General features: G+C 45.4%; 1 protein-coding gene across 1 annotated transcript in view; it reads right to left on the minus strand.

Moving 5' to 3' along the window:
- The window catches only part of LOC123774868 (galactose-specific lectin nattectin), a 30,138-nt gene extending 16,296 nt beyond the window's left edge, over positions 1–13,842 (minus strand). The window contains exons 1-2 of the mRNA XM_069316481.1: positions 12,427–13,842; positions 11,219–11,308 (exon numbers count right to left, since the gene is read on the minus strand). Of these exons, the coding sequence (XP_069172582.1) occupies positions 11,219–11,308; positions 12,427–12,631 (295 nt within the window). The 5' untranslated portion in view covers positions 12,632–13,842. The remainder of the gene's footprint in view (positions 1–11,218; positions 11,309–12,426) is intronic.
- Between the last annotated feature and the right edge of the window lie 1,098 nt (positions 13,843–14,940).

The following is a 14,940-nucleotide window of genomic DNA, read 5'->3' on the forward strand; positions in this document are numbered from 1 at the left end:
ACCAAATAATATACACATGGAAAATACTGGAGGGTCAGGTCCCAAATCTACACAGTAAAATAACAACGTACTGGAGTGAACGATATGGAAAAAAATGCAAGATTGAACCTGTGAAGAGCAGAGGTGCCATAGGCACAATCAGAGAGCACTGTATAAACATCAGGGGTCCACGGTTGTTCAACGTCCTCCCAGCGAGCATAAGAAATATTGCCGGAACAACCGTGGACATCTTGAAGAGAAAACTGGACGGTTTTCTAAGAGAAGTTCCGGATCAGCCGGGCTGTGGTGGGTACGTGGCCCTGCGGGCCGCTCCAAGCAACAGCCTGGTGGACCAAACTCTCACAAGTCGAGCCTGGCCTCGGGCCGGGCTTGGGGAGTAGAAGAACTCCCAGAACCCCTTCAACCAGGTATCAACCAGATTCCAGTGTCTCAACAGGAGAAGCTGAACGAGAGCACACACGACGGCAGTTAGGAGAGCGATGGAAATCCGCCTGCATCGACAGGCGGCGGGGTGAGCCGATAGATGGAGGAAGAGGATGGGAAGGAGGATCGGAGGGGGACGAGGAAGAAGACACAGGAGACATGACAGACTGGGTAGAAAGAAGGGGAACCCCAGACAGAGGACCAGGAGGGGGGACCCTCGGGACAGAACACAAAGGGAAAGAGGAGGGGGCAGTGGGCGTATCAGGGTCCAAGGCCCGGAAACGGTTGTGAGTCTGAGGAAGGGGGGAAGGACGAGGAGAAGAATAGCGCAACACGCGAGCACAAGAGATGTTAGTACAAGGCGGGAGCCGGCGAACCAGCCGCCTCGCCTCAGGAAAAGATAAACGCTCCCGGTGCTTCAGGTTGAGGACGGCTGCCTCAAGCTTGTAATGGACACAGGCACGGGAGAAGGTAGGATGGGCCTCACCGCAGTTGAGGCAGCGAGCGTGGGGAGAAGTGCACTCCGACTTAGAGTGACCTTCACCCCCACACAAAGGACAGAGAGAGACAGTCCCAGAGCAGCGGAGGGCACCATGCCCAAATCTCCAGCACTTGTTACAAAGCCGAGGAGAAGGAATATACTCCTGGACAGAGCACCTAGCACCAGCAAGAATGACAGAGGATGGAAGGGTCCTACCATCAAAGGTGATCTTCACAACGCGAAGGGGTTGACGGCGACGACCACGAGGGGGACGAATAAACGAATCAACCTGGAGGACAGAATGGCCTTGGGCATCAAGGATATGCCGAATATCATCATGGCAATCCTGCAGATTCCGAACACCGGTTGCAACATGGGGTGGGAGAAGAATAGTGCCAACACTGGCATTCATCTGAACGTTCTTGGAGACCCGAACAAGGATCTCGCCAAGGCAAGATAAGGCAGCCAAGCAGGAAGCAGCATCCTGAGAAGGAGCAGCAACGACACGTGTACCGAGACGAGTGGGGTTGAAAGTAACAGACGCATCCACGGAATCTACAAGATGCCGATGGAGGGAGAAATCGTCAGGAGGCGCAGAATCAAGAGGGAGGAGATCAAAGTATTTGGCCCATGAAGCAGGACCAAACAAGGCCTGATACGCATCAGCACGGGAAGGAATCGAGCGAGTGCGGCTGGGGCGCGAACGGCGTTGAGAACCCCTAGAGAGAGAGGGGTCAAAGGGCGCAGTAGTCACAACGAGAGACAGCCGCACCAGGGGACGAAGTAGTCACCACCGGGGCTGGAGGCTCGACCCAACCACAGAGGAGGGAGGGAAGCTGGGGGAAGAAGTCAGGACGGTCAAAGGAGAAGCAAGGTCGGGGCCCAACGCAGCGGGAGCTACAGAGCCTGGTCTTCCAATACAGGCCGTTTCGGGGACTTGGTCGCCCACCCCACGAGCCTGAGAGGGTACAACGGAAACATTCAACGACATAGAGACGAAGAGAAAGAAATTCATCCACGAATGTGCCCCCATACCCACCATGGAGCCACAATTAGAGGCAGGACACCCAACAGGAAGCTATCGCCGATCATGCCGGGGCCCCCAAGGGGTGCGTCGTGAGTATACGCCCCACAAACGCCATCTTAAGAACCGTCAGTCCATCGAGATCGGGTTCAGCGACGAAAGGGGGATTGACAATAAAAGGTTCCCCTCACTCGAGACGTTGGGTACTACAGTTCTACGGGTGCAAGAGTATGCCTCCTCAAGCACCCGGGCGTCAAAATAGAAGAAGTCCAAAGAAATAATCTAAAACAAGCAAAAGGTCGGCAGGAAACGACAAGCAGATAGGAGAAGAGGGGGGAGAAAAATGAAACATAAGAAAAAGGAAAAGCCATCCGGCACAATTAGAGAAGACAGCAGCAGGAGTGCAAGGCCAGAAAAGGACAGAGGACTGCCCCACGGAGCATCACACTCCGGCAGCCGTCCACCAAGCCCCCTCATGATGCCAACGGGCCGGATGGGGAGGGGGTTGGCAGAGGTAAGCAGATTCCAGTTAATGCCAATGCTAGAATTCAAAGATGGGCATTAGTACTCTCTCAGTTTGAGTATGATTTAGAGTTTAAGCCAGTCAAGAATAATGTAGTAGCTGATGCATTAAGTAGATTTCCTGTGACAGAAGAATTAAATTCCAGTATTCCAGTAGAGTATGTTAACCTGGTGGAATCTATGTCTTTTGAGGATATTTCGTTCCAGACTATTAGGAAGGCAACTGGTAGAGATCCTAAATTAAGTCTGTTGTTGAAAAATGTCAAATATGATTGGAATCATAATTTGTTATTGTCAGAGTATGCTGCAGTGAAGGCTGACCTTAGTATTCACCAGGATGTACTCTTGTATAGGAATAGAGTGGTGGTGCCTGGGGAACTGAGATATAAGATTTTGGAACAGCTGCATGTAGGCCATAATGGCATAAATGCTATGAAAGCAGAAGCTAGAAGTTGGGTTTGGTGGCCAAAAATAGACCAGGATATTGCTGAGGTAACAAAAAATTGTCATATTTGCTTTAAGAATTATCAGAAACCCCAGGCCCCAGTACTTTCTTGGCCATGCACTGGAAAACCCTGGTCTAGACTTCATGTAGATTATGCGGGACCTATGGATAATAAATATTACCTAGTGGTGGTGGATTCATACACCAAATTTCTGGATGTGCATGTGTGTAATTCTACCACATCATCTATAACTTGTGAATTACTAAGGAAAACATTTTGTAATTTTGGATTGCCAGACATAATTGTCTCAGACAATGCTCCTTATTTTGTTTCTGTGGAAATGGAGGATTTTTTTCGGAAAAATGGTATTAAACATGTAACACCTGCCCCCCTATAATCCTTCTTCAAATGGTCTAGCAGAGAGAGCAGTGAGATCCTTGAAAGAAGGGTTAAAGCGGTTTACGGAAGGTACTATTAATACAAGGCTTTGTAGATTTTTATATAATCAAAGGAAAACTGTTCATTCTACTACTGGTAAATCTCCTTCTGAATTACTGTTTAATAGACACTTTAAAGTGCACATGGACGCAGTAGAGACAGATCCCAATAAAGAGAAATCGGTAACTAGCTTGGCCAGTCAGTTGGCTCAGGGAGAGGAATTGTTGTTTAATGAGGGGGGATGCAGTAAATGCAAGGAATTTTGGAAGTGGAAAGCCCTGGGTGGAAGGAAAAATTAGGGAGGTCCTGGGCCGCAGGAACTTCACTGCGCAAGTGCAGAGTTTTGGGAATATTAATTGGAAAAGGCATGCCGATCAGCTCATGCCAAGGTTCACAGGGAATTTTGAAGACCCTTCAGGTGAGGGTGGGGCAACTAGTGATATCCATCCTTATAATGAAGGCATAGCAGCACCTGCAGGAGACCGGGAGGCAGAGCAAGGGGCAGTAGAGGGTAATGGGGATACAGTTAACCCTATGGACTCTACAAGGAGTAATTCAGAAGAATGTTTCCCAGAAGTAACAGGTCAGGACTCCCAGTTGAGAAAATCAGGAAGAGTCATACGACCGCCTGATAGACTTAACCTGTAGGGATATAGTTTATTTAAAAGGGGAGGAATGTTGGGATTGAGTACTACAGATGTTGGAGGTAGCATGTTTGGAGCAGATGCTCTTTTGTTTATGATCTTGTTAATAATATTTCATGTACCTGATAATTGTTTTGTTGTTGTTACTGGCGGAGAATAAAAACCATGTGGACGAAGATTGTTTGTCTGACCAAAACCATAACAGGGAAGATGAAGATCAGAGCTAACAGAAGAAAAGTGGGAACCCAGTTCGGTAGCGACCTGCAACGGGTCCGCCACAAGAGTACCACGGAGGCAAAGGACTGGCGAAACATAGGGAACGAACTTACCTGCTATCTTGCTGATATGCTTCAGATCTGTGGCAAAGGAGTTTCGGACGTAATGGCGGAGACATAAGATGCCCAAAATTCACATTTTGCCATATGGATGGCCCTACGGGCCACTGCACTCGCTTTCCGAAAGAAAAGAAAAGAATCGGCCGTCTGCCGACGGCGATGTCTCTTCCAGGCTGCATGCTTACAGCGGACAGCACGAGCACAGTCTGCCTTCCACCAGGGAAGCACTTCCGTGGACCTCGAGAGGAAGAACGAGGAATAGAGCGGAGGGCAGCGTCGAAAACAGTGTCATGAAAAAGGAGGAAAGAGCGAGAGAGAGGCAGAAGGGAGAGGTGAGAGAGAGCAGCACTGAGGGTAAATCGGTTCCAGTCCGCTTTAGCAAACTGCCACCTAGGGAAGGAGAGGGGAGGGCGAAAAGAGAAAGAGGTAACAAGGATGGGGAAAGGGTCACTGCCATGGAGGTCATCAAGACCCTCCCACGTGAAATCTAAGTAAAGAGAAGATGAACAAAGAGAAAGATCAAAACAGGAAAGGGTGCGAGTCTGATAGTCCAAATGCGTGGGTTCAACAGAATTCAGAAGAGACAGGGAAGAAGAGAGGATAAACGGCTCAAGAAGGCGACCTTGGGTGTTCGTCAGAACATCACCCTAAAGGGAATGACGACAATTGAAATCACCCAGCAGGAGCACAGGCTCCGGCAAGGAGTCCAGTAGGTGTTTCAGATCAGGAAGAGAAAGCGGGACACTCAGGGGGAGATAAATGGAACAAACTGTACCATTTCCCCCACACGATACGAGCAGCAGAACAATGGAGAGGTGAAGGAAAAAGTAAGGGGATAAAGGGAACATCAAAGCAAATCAAGAGAGCAGAAAAATTAGGAGCCCCAGCAACAGCTAGGGGGGGGGGTGGAGAGAAAGGAATAGCCACGAAAGCGACCAGGACGAGCACCAAGCATCAGCTCCTGGAGACAGACACAAAGGGGCGAAAACCGCAAAATCTAAAGTTTGAGTTCAAGGAAATTGGCGTAATAACCCCGAACGTTCCATTGAAGAATAGACATCGGCGAGAAGAGAAAGAAGAACAACAGAGAACCAGGAAGAAACAAAGGCGAAAGAGCAATAAAGCACGTTAAAGAAGATCAGGGTCGGGATCAGGGTCAGCAAAGTCAGGGGGCATGGGTAAACTGAGCAAAGACGGAGGGAAGGAAGCGGGAGAACAGACCAGAGGTCTGTTCAGCAGGAAAGAAACCTCCATAGCAGGAACAGGGGGCGCAACCATTGAAACGGGAGACGAAGGAGCAATAGAGTCAGTAGCAGGGGCCGAGGAAAAAAGCGAAGCCTTCTTACCCGCCAGAAAGGATAAAGGACAGGAGCCAGGCTTACGCTTCTGACTTAAAGAGACCGGTGTCCCAGCAACGAATTCCAGCATCTCAACAGGAGAAGCTGAACGAGAGCACACACCGCCCACACACACCGCCCGCACCAACAGGTGGCGGGGAGAGTCAATAGACAGAGGAGAAGGATGGGAAGGAGGATCGGAGGGAGACGAGGAAGAAGACAAAGGAGACATGACAGACCGGGTAGAAAGAAGGGGAACCCCAGACAGAGGACCAGGAGGGGGACCCTTCGGGACAGAACGCAAAGGAACAGAGGAGGGGGCAGTGGGCGTATCAGGGTCCAAGGCCCGGAAACTGTTGTGAGTCTGAGGAAGGCGGGAAGGACGAGGAGAGGAAGAGCGCAACACGCGTGCATAACAGACGTTAGCATAAGGCAGGAGCCGGCGAACCTGGTGCCTCGCCTCAGGAAAAGATAAACGATCCCGGTGCTTCAAGTTGAGGACGGCTGCCTCAAGCTTGTAATGGATACATGTACGGGAAAAGGTAGGATGGGCCTCACCGCAGTTGAGGCAGCGAGCCTGGGGAGAAGTGCACTCCGATTTAGAGTGACCTTCGCTCCCACACAAAGGACAGAGAGAGAGAGACAGACCCAGAGCAGCGGAGGGCACCATGCCCAAACCTCCAGCACTTGTTACAGAGCCTAGGAGAAGGAACGTACTCCTGGACAGAGCACCTGGCACCAGCAAGAATGACAGAGGGTGGATGGGTCCTACCATCAAAGGTAATCTTCACAACCTGAAAGGGTTGATGGCGACGACTACGAGGGGGGGGGGGGCGAGTAAACGTGTCCACCTGGAGGACAGAATGGCCCTGGGCATCGAGGATATGCCGGATATCATCGTGGCAGTCCTGCAGATTACGAACACCGGTCGCAACATGGGGCGGGAGGAGAATAGTGCCAACACTGGCATTCAACTGAGCATTCTTTGAAACCCGAACAGGGGTCTCGCGAAGGAAGGATAAGGCAGCCAAGCGGGAAGCTGCATCCTGAGAAGGAGCAGCAACAACACATGTACCAAGACGAGTGGGGTTGAAGGTAACAGAGGCATCCACGGAATCAACAATATATCGATGGAGGGAGAAATCGACAGGAGGCACAGAATCAAGAGAGAGGAGATCAAAGTATTTGGCCCACGAAGCGGGACCAAACATGGCTTGATAGGCATCAGAATGGGAAGGAATCGAGCGAGTGCGGCCGTGTCGAGGACGGCGTTGAGAACCCCCAGAGAGAGAGGGGTTAAAAGGCGCAGTAGTTACAACTAGAGATTGAACCGTGCCAGGGGACGAGGCAGTCACCACTGGGGGCTTGAGGCTCGACCCAACCACAGAGGAGGGAGGTGAGCCAAAGGGAGTAGTCAGAGAGGCCAAAGGAGGAGGAGCAAGGTCGGGGCCCAATGCAGCGGAGGCTACAGAGCCCGGTCTTCCAACACGGACTGACTCGGGGGCTTGGTTGCCCACCCCACGAGCCTGAGAAGGTAAAGGAGGAACAGAATACAACATAGGTACAAAAGAGAAACATTCATTCACGAATGTGCCCCCACACCCACCATGGAGCCACAATTAGAGGCAGGACACCCAACAAGAAGCTATTGCCGATCATGCCGGGGCCTCCTAGGGGTGCGTTGTGAGTATAGCCCCACAAACGCCATCTTAAGAACCGTCAGTCCGTCGAGATCGGGTTCAGTGACGAAAGGGGGATTGACAATAAAAAGTTCCCCTCGCTCTCGACATTGGGTACTACAGTTCTATGGGTGCAAGAGTATGCCTCCTAATGCACCCGGGCGTCAAAATAGAAGAAGTCCGAAGGAATAACCAAAACAAGCAAAAGGTCGGCAGGAAACGACAAGCAGATAGGAGAAGAGGGGAGAAAAAAACGAAAAAGAAGGAAAAGTTAAAGATGTTCAGCACAATTTGAGAGGACAGCAGCAGGAGCACAAGGTTACAAAAGGACAGAGGACAGTCCCAAGGAGCGTCACACTCCGGCAGTCGCCCACTAAGCACCCCCCCCCCCCCCTCACGGCATCAACGAGCTGAACCGGGAGGGGGGGTTTTACGTCAAAGCTCCAATGATGTATCATTAAGGCTTCTCTCCCCCCCCCTTCCCCTCCCTGTTTATTCTTTCCATTCGTACTACCTCATATGTTCTTGGGAATTTCGCATCCTCTTTTATGAACGTTTATTTCCTTTCATAACTGTGGTGATATGAGGAGGCAGTTTTGCATTTCTTCTCGGCTACTTATTTTCTTTTAGAGGGCCAGATTCTTCCTTTGGGCTAATCCCATTTCAGACGGTGGTATTTGAGGGTGTTGACCTAGCAGCCCATCCTAAAATGACAGTAATTAGAGCAACCATTGTGTCTAATGTACTAATATGTACTGTTGGGCATTGCAAAACTACACGTTTTGTAATACAGAATTAACTCAAATGGCATTCTAAAAAAAATTATAATGTAACAAAAAATCTAACCTAATGTGTCCAAGGAATCGTAGGCCTAATCTTCGCTATCTCACAGGGAAGATATTATTGTACATATATATAAGCTAGGCCTAGGAATGTTTAAGTTTGGAGTTCATATTTTTTTGGCCCTCTCCAAAATTAATAGTATAAAATTAACTTTCTGGGGATCCAACAGTGTATGTTGGTAAGCTGCACCATAGATAATATAAGTACTATCATTTTCGCCTACCCGCCAAAACTCTGCGGGGTTTTAAAATACAGCTGGAAAGGTCATCAGGAAAAATGGGAGGACCTTTGACAAGCCGCCGGCTTCCTGACTTCGTCGAGGCCACTAGTATTGGTGGCCCTCAGGTAAAAATAGGTAATGTTTGGAAGGATGAGTTGTGATTTAGTTACACAATCTCATTTCTCTCGTCTCTTTCCTCGCCTGACTGAGCTCAATATTATTTTGTACTTATACCACCACCTCTTCCACCTCCTTTCCAACCACTTGGGCTGGACGGTGGAGCGACAGTCTCGCTTCATGCAGGTCGGCGTTCAATCCCCGACCGTCCAAGTGGTTGGACATCATTCCTTACCCCCATCCCATTCCAAATCCTTATCCTGACCCCTTCCCAGTGCTATATAATCAAAATGGCTTAGCGCTTTCTCCTGATAATTCCCTCCCTCTCTCGTCCTCTTCCACCTCCACCTCCAGCCCTGGCCTCACAACTTGCTGCTTCCTGTCTCTTATACCTCTTTAGACTTTTATGTTTTGTTCCTCTTAATGTTTTCTTCCACTTAACTCATGTTCTGGTCAATAAACATTCAGGGGGCATGGTATCAGGATTTAAAAAATTGTTGTAGGGTATTCATAATTTATTATCCTGATACATGTGAAAGGTGCTGCACCTAGGCCAAGTTTCAGCATCTCAGCCTAAATAGAGACGAAAAAAAAAAAAAAAAAAAAAGACGAATTTTTCAACCATGTTCAATTGATTTCACAGCCCACAATTGTGAACCAAAATAATTTATACGACACTCAGCTATGACCTTACTATATAATAAAGATTTGCATGTCACATCATTATCCCAGATGTATTTAGTGCAATAATACAGTATAATAATACAATATAAAAGTTTCCCAAAAACGTATGCAACAAAATGAAGTGTATCATTATTTATAAAATCAATAAATCTACGTAGATAAGAATAATGACATGCGTTTATAGAGGCGTAAACTCTACATATAATGTGCAAGTTTCATGTAAATTGAATAATAAATAAAGGCTGTGAAACGAGATCTAGTTGTAAAAGTTGGAGTTGCGTAGCGCGCTCTCAAAGTTTACTCAACCTGCGGTCACTTGTGACTGGTGATTTACGCATTGCGGCCAGCTCGTATGGAGAGCTCGCATGCATCTAGCTGTCAATGCTTTTCTCTTGTTCGTTTGGTAAGTCATATTGCAGTACAAATAGCTAAAAATAGCAAAAATAGCATGTTCTGGGAGATATTGTGTGAGCGCGTCAGCATACGTCCTCTCTCCATGAGAGACACGCAGTCACTGACTGCACCACCCTCGTGTCAGACAATTAGTGTTGCCATATGTGTTAGTTTATATTCATTTTATGCATAACATGTTATTTTCAACACTATTACGAAAAATAAGACATCTACAACGTAAGATACAATACCCCGCGGCGTACTCACGGCGCAAGGACCAGATTCACGAAAGTTGCAGCGGGAAATTTGACTCTAATTACGTTATTTTTCAAGATATCATTAAACGGTTTGGACCACAGTGTTGCCAGAACGTTGTAGTATTTTTCGTAATTTTTCGTAAATATTCCATTTTTCATCGGATTTTCGGTTACCATGCCCCCTTCAGGTACATCTACCCATCTCCCAACCTTCTTTACTGTGCCAGTATATACGTCACTGGGATAACTTCTTTAGAAGTTTTTGACGTCTAACAAAATTTTGATACGTGGGCTTAACCACAAGCCCGCCGTTCATCTGAAAGGATGCCTTTCAACTCCTCTCCGTCTCCGACTCTTCCTCCCACGTTGCTTCCTTTGGGGTCTATCAGGCTGTTTATAATCCCTGATTATTTACTTTCCATTTCTTGCTTGCTGCAGCCAACTGCCTACTTTGTTAAAACTCTATCACTGTTACCTTTGACTTCTACCTCTGCCTCATACCCTCTGGCTACTCCTGAAAATGTTTTTTCTTGTTCTTGACCTAATTTTTCTGTCATATTTTAAATCTCATTTTTGTTCTGTTCATTTTCTTGCATCCTTTGCAGCTTGTTCCTTTACTACTTCTAGTTTACAAACCTCCTTACAATGAGTAATTTTTATTTGTTTCTGCTACGTTAGCCTTGATGTCTGCTTGGAGTTTTTTATTTTTACTCCGGTAAGCTGAGGGCCCCTGACAGCTGAGTGGATAGCGCTCTGTATTCGTAGTCCTGAGGTTACGGGTTCAATCCCCGGTGGAGGCGGAGACAAATGGTCAAAAAGTTTCTTTCACTTTGATGCCCCTGTTACCTAGCAGTAAATAAGTACCTGGGAGTTAGACAGCTGGTACGGGCTGCTTCCTTGAGTAACAAAAAGGAGGCCTGGTCGAGGATCGGGCCACGGGGACACTAAGCCCCGACGTCATCTCAAGATGACCTCAGGAAGGTATGTTTTCATGCTGACTATGGCCATTTACTCAGGTAAGTTGTGCTGACTATGGCCATTTCTTTCTCTGAAATATTTTTTCACACCCTCTTTTTCATTTTAATAATTGCCACAAGGAGTTACTGTCTTTGATATAAATCCCTCTAGTCTTCATCTCCTTCTCCCTCCTCTATTTCTGCCACATTACCCCATTTGCCTCTTTAACCCACTTTATCAAATATTTATATCCTACATTGCGCATTATTTATTTTGTTTCTTTCCGTTTGCCTCTAATTTACTCATTTGTTACAACTTTTCACTGTGACACGGCTTGAGTATATCTTGTATATCACAAAAATAAGAGTGTGAAGTGTCCCCGCGCAGAACCTTCCTAAGTATGTCAGAGACAACATACCCATAGGAACGGGGTTTCCATTGGTCCAGAGCCAGGTTCCTTCCGTAATCATATCCGAGCCCGCCAGCCAGAATGATTTGCTCTCTATTGCTGGAATAAAGAAACAGTTTATGAGCATCAATACAGATGTCTGCTTAACCCTTATTCACTAAACTGGAAATGGGATAACTGTATTGATTAAACAATTAGCAACGTGGACAGAACAATTGGAGATGGCGGAGGAGAGAAGGAGCAAGGTCATATTAGTGACACGAAGTGTGGCGCAAAGTAATATTGTGGTAAGGGAGGGAGGGAGGAGAGTGTGGCACGGGGTCTAACTGGTGTGAGGGAGGGAGGGAGTGTGGCACAGGGTCATACTGGTGTGAGGGAGGGAGGGAGTGTGGCACAGGGTCATACTGGTGTGAGGGAGGGAGGGAGTGTGGCACAGGGTCATACTGGTGTGAGGGAGGGAGGGAGTGTGGCACGGGGTCTAACTGGTGTGAGGGAGGGAGGGAGTGTGGCACAGGGTCATACTGGTGTAAGAGAGGGTGGGGGGGAGGGAGGGAGGGAGTCCATATATCAACACAGCTGGGGCTCATCACGTCCATCGTGATAATAGTTCATCATCTTTTAGACCAAAAGTATGGCAACTTTTTGGACCAAGAGTATGGCAACTCAAGTTTGTGTAATATTTTCTTATCATATCACATGTTTTTAATTTACGAACTTTAATGAAATTGACACGAGAATGGTCCAGGACGGACCGAAACGTCAACGTCCCTACACTTTCTAATGTGCGGTTTGATCAACAACTTTAATGAAACATTTATTAAATTTTTGTTAATATATATTTGGGAACTGTGAGATGTAGTTACAATTTTTCTTTAGATTGTCATACCTTGAGCTTGGCCACTATAAATTTTGTCTATTTTCTGGTAAACCTCTTGCGTTTCTCAATAAATTTGAAGGCACAAATTTCATCTAATTTCGCAACATTATTTTTATGTAATCTCCATATTTTTGGGAATGATAACAAAATTGTTAAGGTTGGATGGCAACCTATACCACCTGAAATTTTGTATTTATAGTATTTTTTAATTTCACCATTTCTTTGAATTTATTATAATTAATTATTTCATATTTTTTGGAAAAAAAGATCGAATAAGAAGCTAGACATCCAAATTAAATCTAAGAGAGGGAGATTACTGTTTACGCTGTTGAATGCTTACCTTGGTCGTGTATATGTAAGTAAATGCTTCTGAGCATCTCAATATCATCAAACATGGCCAAGTGTCCCCCCAGCAGGCGGCAGGTGCCCACAGCCTCCTCCCAGGACATGTGTTCCTGGGTGAGAAAGGTGAGACACATGTCTCCCACGGCAGTGAACGGTGCCTCGCACGCCACCTCCTGCACCGCCTCCTCTGACTCTTTCATGCAAGATAATTATTACAATATAGTATTCCAGTTATGCTTGTGTTATTAACAAAATATGAATGAAACTGATGCAATGAAGCCTGTTATTTGTGGCAATACTGAACTGAATTTGGACATCGTTGAAAAATGTAAAGGAAACATAATTTTAAGGAGGTAACGTTTCTGTCACTGTGGTGTGACAAGGTATCTTTTCTGGGACTATTTTTATTCAAATATGTATAATCTTGTTTTGAAGTAAATATCAGTGAATGCTATAGGTTATAGAAGTAGGCACGTTATAGATTCCAACAAAAATCTTGGAACTACAAGACCTGAATCTGTTTAAAGTCTTCAAAAATTTAAAGAAATGACAATTACACTAGAACTATAAGAACTAAATTTAGTTAATGAAGTCCTATTGGCTCATTTAGTCCAGTACTTCACTTAAGCCCCATTCCAGGTTCCCAAGGCCTGGCGCACGGCTGTATGGTGGTGCATGCAAGCCGCTAAAGCATACCGAGTGCTGTAGCGGCATGCATGCACCACACAGCCGTACCAGGCTGTGTGGTAATCTGGAATGGGGCTTAAGTGAAGCGCCTTGCTCCCTCACCACTCACTTTCATGAATTATGTAATGCTTGAACATTTTTAATTTTGTCGCTTACGCTGTAGTTGTAAATTGTCTTAAAAAAAAATATTTTAGGAATTTGCTTAACTTATTGTTGTATTTCTTTAATTACGTTTGATTCCAGTTATGTCTAAGGTGCTATAGTTTCAAACACGTTTTTCAACATTATTTTTGCTCTCGTAATGATTAGAAAGTAGCAACATTTTTTCGCTTACTAAAGTAAAATTATATATTTTTACTGACAATCTTAAAATTTGGTAAAAATATCACGAGTAAGAACATTTAATCTATGCTGCTGAGTGACAAGATATGTAACATTATACTGAGGACACTGTTTGAGACATCACATACCTTCATTTGCTGACGAGAAAGGAAAGTCACATAGAGGGAAAAAGAGGCGATCACAAGATATGTCATTCAGGTAGTTATGCCCAAAATAGTATAGAACAATGCAAGGGCCGTCACCAGTAGGTTCGAAAGAGGTGGTCAATGCCCGCCAGAACGGCGTGCCCATGGGCACTAACTCCCCTGATGAATAGGTGAAGCTGCCCAGGTTGTTGTCCAACATGCCATCAATCCAGTAGGAGTTTGAGATGTCTCCTGCAGAAGATCATATTGTTATTTATAGGACATAAGTAAAGCATATCAAACTCCTTACTAATTTCTCGCACATTCCTCCAATATGTAAAAGGAAACATTGAGTAGCAATATGTGGTGAGAGTAGGTTCTGGGATTAATTATTTGAAAGACTCTTAATGTGAGATCATGCTTACAGGCCATGACATCAACACACTTGTTGGCGCCCACTATAGGTGTTAAACCTGTCTGCCAACTATGGTTGTTCAACAATATTCTCATTACATGGTATAACTTCATCCAAGATCTCGTTCATATTATCTGCCTTCTAATAAATTGAAAAATCCTGAATCGAAGTATTAACATATAAATGTAATATTAGAAAGTGTTATATTAAAATGTGAAAATATTAGATGATAGAACTCTGAGCGTTGAGGAATATTAGAAAAGTATTTTGGGTTTCTGTTAAGTCTTTATTTAACTATTGTTGTGATAATTTATCTGTAAATATTTACTTATTTTATATTTTGATATTCATTTTCAATACTTTATGGGTATTTAACTGCAGCAAATTAGGTTAATTTAAAAATCAAGAAGCAAAAATCGTTTCTAATTTCTAACAAAACATTTGTCATGTATCTTAATTGTGGTGATTCCGAGGATATATGTCCCTGCGGCCCGGTTTCTGACTAGGCCTCCTGGTTGGTCGTTTGTCAACCAGGCTGATGGACACAGCTGCTCGCAGCCTGACATATGAATACCAGCATGGCTGATCAAGTATCCTTTGGAGGTGTTTGTCGAGTTCTCTCATGAACACCATGAGAGGTAAATTCCATATACTTTATCTAATTTAGCTAATCAAATTTCAAAACAAATTAAATCACGGTTTTTGGTCTGATATTTGAAGGTGTCGCTTAGTGACCATTGTGATGCGGACTACACTCGTGTGGAGTGTCCTGGTCTGACCCGACCTCCGCTGTGAGGTCGGCACTCTTTGCCGAACATTAGATAAAGTAAGATTATTACTGGTAATTATCGAATATTCTGCATACTATAGCCTCATATGAATAATACAGATATAATTATGTAATTTCTTCTTGGTTAGATTGGGATTGGGGGAATTGATA

This window comes from Procambarus clarkii, chromosome 84 (genome assembly GCF_040958095.1).
Source record: "Procambarus clarkii isolate CNS0578487 chromosome 84, FALCON_Pclarkii_2.0, whole genome shotgun sequence".
Classification (NCBI taxonomy): domain Eukaryota; kingdom Metazoa; phylum Arthropoda; class Malacostraca; order Decapoda; family Cambaridae; genus Procambarus; species Procambarus clarkii.